The 9,227-nt window shown below is 47.9% G+C and overlaps 1 protein-coding gene across 1 annotated transcript in view; it reads right to left on the bottom strand.

The window, feature by feature from the left end:
• Positions 1–3,368: 3,368 nt before the first annotated feature.
• NR2F1 (nuclear receptor subfamily 2 group F member 1) overlaps positions 3,369–9,227 on the bottom strand; it is a 9,255-nt gene continuing 3,396 nt past the window's right edge. Inside the window, exon 3 of the mRNA XM_011378034.2 lies at positions 3,369–4,424. Within this exon, the coding sequence (XP_011376336.1) occupies positions 4,144–4,424 (281 nt within the window). The 3' untranslated portion in view covers positions 3,369–4,143. The remainder of the gene's footprint in view (positions 4,425–9,227) is intronic.

The raw sequence follows: 9,227 nt of genomic DNA, 5'->3' as shown, positions 1-9,227 counted from the left end.
ACTGCCTATGAGCTGAGGAGAAGGAGGAATTTTTTTTTTAAATAAAAATTTTGCACGCACCAAGAAGACAAGCTCAGGTCGATGCCCAGTGACCCCGAGTGCACAGCTGGGCAGTGGGGACTCAGGGAACCGATCGACCGAGACCCTTTGCGGCTGCCAGAGACCGCGAACCCGAAGCAACGCGAGGGGCAGAGGCCAGGAAGCCGACGGTTGTTCGTGCGTCCAGGAATGACGCCTGTCCCCACCCCCACCCCCACCCCCCACCCCCCGTCCCCGGGCTTCCACCAGGCCTGGTCGCAAGTTGGGGTGTGTGTGTTGGGGGGGGGCGGGCAAAGGTCATATTTTAACTCCCTGGTGCGTCAGTCCTTGTCCCCCGGCGGCGGCAGCGGCGGCAGCAGCAGACCAGGCACAACCTCACTCCCTAGAGATTCCGAGAGGAGAGCACGTCCCTAGATTGCCTTTTTGATGTTTTCAGAAAAGCTTGTGGCTAAAGTAGTTTAAACCGACTTCAAAGCCCTTAAAGTTCTAGTGGCCCAGTAAGTGTTAAGGTTGGAAAAGGGAACGTTTGACTTTCATATGTCACAGGTAATTTCGAGAGGGAAGTCACCTTGTGTGGGCCACTCTCCGACTGTTCAGATGTATTTCCTCTGGCTCTGGAGGACTTGTCTGTTCTACCCCGCCCAGCCCTCCTCTCCCGACTCTCTGTGACTGCGAAGGCCTGGCAGGCCAAGGCGGGGCTGCAGGCGCCAAGGTGACCCGCTGGCCTCCACCTGCCTACGGGCTCACACCTTGGTTCCCCGGCTCCCCCTGGCGCTTGGCTCCAAGGCGGGTTCACTGCTCAGGGAACTCCGGGCGGCCACCTAGGCAGAGACTCCCAGCTGCCTAACATCGCCTTCTGCCCAGTGGTCCCAGAGTCTGAGGAAGCACAGGATACAGAGCAAGTACAGCCCGGCCACTACTGGGGCTGTCGCCTTGGCACTGCGAGGAGGCCTCAGTCCACGGCCATTGGTCAGCCAGGCCCAGCAACCTTTAGATCGCGGGGAGCAGAAAGGATGCTTCCTGGTCGTCGGAAAGCTCAACCCGTGGGTTAGATGCTGCGGCCTTGGCTCCTAAACCTTCCCTTAGCGCAGGCAGATTCATGGGTCGCGAATGCTTCGCGCTCTGAGTGAAATCCTGGGGGTTGCGGGGCAGCCTGTTGTGCTCCACAGGGGCGCCCACATGGCCCCTAAGTCCCTGAGAGGCTCTGGTTGAGACTCACAGAGACCTCTGAAGATGACTGTCTTCTCTGTGTGAAATGCAGGTGAGGACTATGGAGACTACAGAGGAGAATTCCACTGCTGGAGGCCCCCAGACGGCCTGCCGAGGCTGGGAACAGAGCACCTCGTGCTCCTCCCTTCTACTTCTCTCCAGGGCCTCCTGATTTCCAGACCGAGCCTGTGAGGGAATCTATGAGGCCGGATCCTTCTCCTGCACTGGTCTGCCCTGGGCTTGAGTCCAGGCTTAGAAAGGTCGATGGGATTCCCCGGGCATTGGGCAACATTCTGTGCCCCTTTGGGCAAGAGTCAGGTTAGCACTCTCGCCTCTGGATACTGGAGTGAGTCCTGCGTATATCCCAGGCCTCGATTTCCGGGCCAGTCCCCACACTGGGCTTGGGCTTCCATATTGAAATTAATTGAAAAATACGTTTCCGACCTACGAATATGTTTATCTGTTTTCATCAGAGGGATCACACTGTAATGAATATATTTACATCTCATTTCGAGTAAAGCAGGAAAGATTGGTGAGCGCTTGGCGGCAGCTCGGCTCCCCTCCCCCTCCACGCCCCGCTGCAGCCCACCCCACCTCAATCCCCAGGCTCTGCCATCCAGCAGCCTGGGAGGGCTTCCTTAGGCTTCCTGGGAGGCGGTCAGTGGTTAAATATGATTTCTCCCCACGACCCTCTTGCCTTGGGTGCCCAATCTGCAGGAAAGTCAGGCTAGGCCCTAAGACATTATTCTGGGTGTGGAGCAAAGAATGAAGCCCATTGCAGAAAGGGACACCTCAGAGGGCAGGAGGGTCCTGGCGCCCCAGGGGCTCCACACCCCTCACACTCCTCCTGCCCAGCCGCCCTAGGGCTGAGGCTCATCTCCAGGCAGGCTGGCTAGGATAATGGACCTACCAGGACTTCTCCACAGAGAACATGGTATTGCCTGGGCTGTGCTGCATCCAGAATATCAAAACTTCAAGCTGGTTGGAGTGTAGGAAAAATGTTAATGCATTTTTAAAGGCGGTGTGTGGGGTGGAGGTGGGGTGTGTGGGAGGGTGGGTACCAGATACTTCTAGACAGCAAATTGAAATAAAAACTTTGCCAATGACTTCTGAAAGTGAAGTTCTTGCCTAAACCAGGCCTGTTTGGGTCTAAGGGAAGGGGAGGAGGTGAGAGGTGTTCTTTTAAATGGTCTGGCTTATTAATACATTAAGAAAAAGCTCCATTGGCAGTTTGTGTTCTCACAGTGTGGACTGTGATCCTATAAATCATTCATTCTTGGAAAGCTGTTACAGAGAGGGGCACCCCCACTCCCCACAAGCACACCCAAGGAGAGAGGCCTGGAGGGAGGTTTCTGCACTGGACTGGCCACTAGGGCCCTAAGGCTGCTTCTGGGAAGAGCCTGCTCCAACCTAGCTTCTCTGCTCCCAGGTTCCAGGTCCACGCCCTCAAGTGCCACGGGGAACTCCCATCCATCCAACAGATCTTGAGGGCCCACCAGGGAACCTCTGTCATAGAGTAGGGAGAAAAGGGCAAACCATAGCCACCTCTTCAACAGACCCTAGGGAAAGCAAAGCCAGGGCTCCCAGTACAGGCCCCAACTCTCTCCCAGAGCTGGGGAGAAGCCAGACCCTCCAGGCACAGGCAGAAGTTGTGGAGGCGTCTGATGGGCCTTCTCCCTCCCTTGGACCCCACTGCTACTGCTCCACCCTCTACAGCCAAGCAGGTTCTCACCTGCAGTCACTGAGGCAGGCAATGACCTGGGACTCCACACCCTACCTCCCCGCACAGGACCCGGCCTCTTCCAGCCTGAGGCCCAGCTACATGGGGCTGCTAGCCTCCCACCACCCACAAGGTCATATCGAATGTCACTGGCAGCCAAGGCTCCCTGCCCTCCCTAACTACCATGGTCCATGCACAGCCGGGCCCTCCGAGCTCTGGCTCTCAGAATTTACAAAATCAAGGTAGTGGCTTGGTTTTAGGAAATAAATCTAGCCAACTTAGTAATGGACCTTTAAAGTTCTCCCTTCTTAACCGCCCCCCCCCACCATTTTAATAAGTAGAAATTAATTGGAGGGTTCTCTTGCACTGACGGCATCTGTCAAGCAACCAGACACATGGGTTTTGCTAAATTCTTTTATTTTTGTTTAAATTTTCACTTCAATTTTAATTCTTGAAGAACAGCCTTGACAACATATATCGCACTCATTATAAGAAGCAAAGGGTTATATCAAAAATTATTAGTATAGAATCACAGGAAATCTGGTTTGGAACCAGAAAAAAATACAAAACAGATATAGATACATAGACACAGGACAATTTTTTATAATTATTTGGAAAATGTTATTTTCCCCTAATTCTTGTTTCCTTTTTTATGTGCATACGATGTTTAAATTTTACAAAAAATGAAAATAAAGACTAGTATCTTACAAAATGAATAACAATGTTTGGGGTGCGTGTGTGTGTATGTGTGTCTTTCTACATAGGAGTCAGTCCACTTCCATGTGTTGTTTTCTGTACAGAATATATCCACATCCGTCCACAATAAATCCTGGAAGGTCCATTAGTCTCCTTCTGTTTTATTAAAATTCTCATGGTCCTCTCTTCCAAAGATTGTTTTCTTTTTCTCACCAGACACAAGGTCTTTTTTCTTTCCTTTCCAATGTGTTCACAGATCTGATCCTAAAAGAGTCTCTTTTTCTCCTGGTTTGCAGCTCAGGTTGCATTTCTGCAGAGTGGGCTGCTTCTGCTGACCCGGCCCTCCTCCCCCCTGCCCAGCCTGCCCAGCCCGCTGCACCCTGCATCAGCTGCCCGGTGTCCCCCAGGCTTTGGAGTCCATGGCCTGCCGGTCCTCTGAGTCTCTAGGGAGGTGGGGGCAGGTGGGAAGTGCCCAAGGTCTAGGAGCACTGGATAGACATGTAAGGCCAGTTGAAGCTGCTCCCAGACAGTAACATATCACGGATGAGAGTTTCGATGGGGGTTTTACCTACCAAACGGACGAAGAACAGCTGCTCGATGACTGAAGAGGACACGGTGCGCAGAGAGGGCAATCGCAGTAGCAGTTTGCCGAAGCGGCTGGGCTGGTTAGGGTACTGGCTCCTCACATACTCCTCCAGTGCACACTGAGACTTCTCCTGCAGGCTCTCGATGTGGGCGGCATCCGACAGGCCACAGGCATCTGCCCGGGGCAGTCACAAGAAGGAGAGACCAAGGGGAGGGGGCACAAGATTAGGTCAGTGAACAGTAAAGGCCCAAGTAACAAGCCATTACAATTTTTTTTAAGGAGAAAAGAGGAAAAAAGAAATAGAAGGAAAAAAATCTGCCCCTTCATGCCTCCCTTCTCCTTTTTCCACCACTCCCTTCCCTGAACCCCCAATACAACAAATAAAATAAATCAAACCGCCACCAAGCCTGGGGGAGCTGGAGAGAGAAGCACACACATGCAGAGGCAGCAACCTCTCTAGTCCCTTTGTTTTTCCTCTTTCACCTTTGGATTAAATAATGTACGATGCTGGAGCCATGTTTGCTCTGTGTTGCAACCTGTCCTCTGCCTGCAGGGGAGCATCCTTCCACTGTGCTCATTAAAGGGAAGACTTTTGCCCCCTTTGCCTCTGATTTTGGGGTGTTCAGGAGCCCTGAAGAAATACGCAGCCTGAAGGCAGTCTTAAAAGCTTCTTAGAGTCCCCCTTTCAAGCCCAAATGACCCCAACCAGAAACCTCAAAGAAAACCTAGTTGTGTTGTGAACAAACACATGGGAGGGAATAAGGAATCATGGGCAGGCAGTGTTTGGAATCAGATCAAATCCATGCTTTAGCAAAATAAGATTTGAGATCCACTATCTATGCAAGCAAGAACTCTGCAGCAAATCCTTGGTGAGAGTGTACACTTCTATCTGTGTCTTAGATCAAGTAATTGAAAATTGGTCACATCTCTGTAAGCCATATAATAATCAGAAGGAATATGGCTCAGTTACTCCAGGCTGCAGAAAGGAGACATCTTCAGCGATCAGACACAAAGCTGGGCTAGAGACAGCTGCTGTTGTTGCTTCAGAACTGGGAGGTGGGGAGTTGAGAGGGGATTTGGGGAGACAGGCTTCCTTTTGTAGGACTAAGGGGGAAAAAGGCACCTATACATTATGACAGCATCTCAAAACTTGTGTATTTATCTCACATCAACCAAGGCTCCTCTCGGTCTCCTAAAAATATTTCAAGACAGCAGTTTATACTATATCGACTAACTAGAGGCAAGCAAATGGAGGGGACAGTATAATCAGAGGAATGCAGTGAAGTCTCCCTCTCCTAGTTCAAACACTCATGTTGTTTCTTATATTAATAATACATATTTTAAAAACAAGAAGATCACAGAGGAGCCCTTAGCCAGTCAGGAGGTTGACTAAAGATCAAAGGCAGAGTTTGCTAATATATAGATCTGGGAAGAAATTCATGCCTGGCGATGCCCCCAAAAGAACATTATATAATTGTGAATGGGCAAGTGTGACCCTAAGAAGACACAGAAAATGATTCAAAGTGAAACCTGTCTGCTGAGTTTCTGAGCTTTATGTCTTTATATTTCCAAGAACTGGGATTTACAAAGCATACTAACACCTTCATCTACAAGGCTATGGCCTCGAGAAAAAAACAAAAAACAAAAAAACAAAACAAGTGATATTTCAAGAACTTCTGAGGCAAGTCTCCTTTGACCCCAGATCCAGACTGGGTTCCTCTCTGATGTCTAATTACTTTAGCCAGCTGCTTGGGTGCATCTACACTGGCCTGACTGGAGAAGTCAGTGAGGTTTTATGACAAGCAGGGCGAGGGCAGGAGCACTTTGGGGCTTTGCTGCTTAGAGAGGGGAATCTGAGGTCTGCCCTTGGCCCTTCTTGCTAGCCTGAATCTGCTGAAGGGCCACCATGAAGACTCATATTTACATATATCTTGCTTTACATGCATTATCTGCCTATTATGCCACAGGATCCCTTTTAACTTCAGACAATGCTAAATGAAAAGGACCCACTGATACCCCAGCAGATTTTTTTAAAGACCCATATGGCATCCCCTCAGGTCTGTAAAATATTTATCTGATTTTTACAATTAGGGCCCCCAGAGTACAAGATCACTACCCTTCTCCCAGCTAGACCACTCCAAGGGAGAGAAGCCCAGAAAAGGCATACTTGGGCCCTGCACCGACTGCTTCGATTTCTTTCCTCTTTTGAAGTAAGAATGACTGTGGTTGGGCCCTACTGCCAGGTGCCAGCTGGCCAGCCCTACAGCCTCCCTCTAGCTGAAGCCCTAACTTTGGGCCTCGCTTCCCACTCTGGATAGTCATTCCCACTCTGGGTATTCCTGCAACAGGATTCCCCCAACGGTGTATAAGACAGTATGAGCTCTTAGATCGATTGGGTGGTTGTAGTAGCAAAACTAGGTGATCAGGGGGTGTAATGTAGTCCATTTTTATACTCCATGAGTTATATATACCCCAGATAAGAAAAGGAGGCAGAATGTGCAAAATCCATGTCTCGCTTTTATATGTTAGTGTCAGTGTGGGAACCCTCAATATTTCTTCCACAGTATATGGAAAAGAAATTATGTAAATAAATAACCATTACTGTTCAGGCCCTCCCGGCTTAGCCTTTGTAGTGCAGAGAATGTATTTCATGTTGTGCATTCAGAAGAGTTTAGTGTGCAGGAAATATAGATGTAATCAGCTGCCATAACTAGAAATCAAAGTTATTATTGTACTGAAAATGGATTTATTGTATTTATGTTAACTAGATGGCTCCTTTCAGAGAAGTTCTCATTTATTTGAGGGAATATTTAGGTGTATGAATTAATGAATTTTGTAAAAAAGTAAGTTCAGGTCATGACCTAGTCGTTGGATGCTGTCCAGAATATTAAGGATTAAGCATACCATCCGGAGGCCAAATGTGAAAACCACCACAGGGAACCCCTGTGCCAGCTTCAAATACTTAACTGGAGCAAACCTCATTGGACAATATGTCTAAAACTGTCTTTTCCATCATTCAAAGTTTGCTCAAAAGTTGGATGACTTTGAGAAGGCTTCCCATGAATTCCCTTCTGGCTAGCAATCAAAACAAGTTTAGTCAAAAGTGAAAATGTGTTATATGCAGGGGAGGGGGGTGAATTACTACTGACAGCTCTATTTCCATTATCAGATATTCTGTTTGCAATTTTCCAACAAAATAATGGTATTGTTCACTTCTTGGCCTCCCTTGCACCTTGAAGACTTGGTTTAAGAAACTTCTTTAAGGAAACGTTTAAAAAAGGAACACTTTTCACAGAGGTTTTAGGATGAAAAGTTGAAAGAAAAGCTAAATAATTCCACAGTCTTCCCTGCAGCCTGCACAGTCCTTGCCTCTCTCTGGGAAAGGGCATGAGATCAGATAAGTCAAGGGGGTTCAAAGGACCTTAGAGAAGACAAGGAAAAGGGAGGGTAGACCTTTCTTGAGAAGACCTCTATCCAGCTCCAAGTCACATTTCTGCTTCAAGACACCTCACTGGATGAGATTTTAAAACCCCAGCTCCCCTGACACTGGCTTGCTTCCTGATTAATTTGGCTAAAGAGCTGGGTAGTGCAGAATCAGCCAGGCCCTAGGCCTGCCAGAGCTAAAACAGCCTGGTCACTGCTTCCCAGGCTCTTTGTCACTTTTGAAAAACACGTTTCCATCAAGAAGACTTATTAAGATAAAATGCATTCAAACACCAAGGAGGCTATTCAATAAATCTTCCATTTGTTTTAAGGTTCTCACTTTATCCTCTTGCAAAGAATAACTCCCTCTCCCACTAACAGGCCTGCATTTGCACTGAAAGTAAAAGGGGGGCAGTCCAAGTCCATGGCTCTGTCCACCCTGCATACAAATGAGATGCTCTTGTCTAAATAAATTATCTGCTGTTCAGATCGATATTAATACTACATTTGCTACATTACAATATTGTGCAAATTTAAGAGTCATTTTAATACAATGTAAATACGATTCTTCACGCATGAAAGCCAAGAAATATTGATAGATTATACCACAGCTTACTGTTTAACAAGGCCTTGGGAAAGGGTTTTTGCCATCTCTGCTCAAGAATGGTTTTAATTTGGTCTTTGGATGTCCTGGCTCTAGGATAGATTTATTAGGATAGTTTATTTGTTCTCTGAATGGAGGAATTTAAAACAATAGTGCCAATAATGGAGGTAAAACTGCAGCTAACCCTACTCACAGTGGGCAAGGCCCTATACTCAATCTGAGCAGCTCTGTTCCCCACCAGCGTCCCTTCTGGCTTTGTTTATATTTCCCCCCATTACCTGCTGTCTCGGGTGTTTATATGTTTCCCTCTTGCAGGTTACAATAATAAAAAAGGCGGGCAGTGTTCTCAAAGGCTCAGACCAGAGCCTTCAAAGGCAACATTAATACACTTTCGTAGAAGTTAATTTGAACCATCTATCATAAGAGAAATTGTTAACATGCACGTTACCACCGCCTACATTTAATTTGATATTTGTAAGGCACTCTGTTAAATTTCCAATGTTCGTGTGTTTTGCATGGCTATGAAATTTATCTCTGGGGCGGGAATCCGTCCATATTTTCGGGTTCCACAGTATTGCTTTTGTTTTTTATCTTTCTTGTTTAGATCGAATCCGGTTTTTACGACCCTCAATAACCTCAGCAACTGCAAACATGAATGGTTTCCGATAAGGGAAAATCAGGCAGCAATAAAGCAGGATTATTTATGATTTATTTGGGCGTACTCTTCTCTTTCCACCTCTGTGTACGTGTGTGTCTGTGTCGGGAAACTCATCCAGGGAGCGTGCCACACAGAGGAGAAAGCCACATTCCCACGTTCTCTTCCTTCCCTCTCCTCCTCCAGAAACGCTGAGCTCTGGCACGCACACGCAAGCACATCGCACACACATACACACCGCACACCCGCGCAGCCAGACGGATCCACGGCACCGCCTCTCCCCACCAGACACGCA

The sequence above is a fragment of the Pteropus vampyrus genome, unplaced genomic scaffold (assembly GCF_000151845.1).
Source record: "Pteropus vampyrus isolate Shadow unplaced genomic scaffold, Pvam_2.0 Scaffold11, whole genome shotgun sequence".
Classification (NCBI taxonomy): Eukaryota; Metazoa; Chordata; class Mammalia; order Chiroptera; family Pteropodidae; genus Pteropus; species Pteropus vampyrus.
This window is presented reverse-complemented; position numbering and strand designations above follow the sequence as displayed.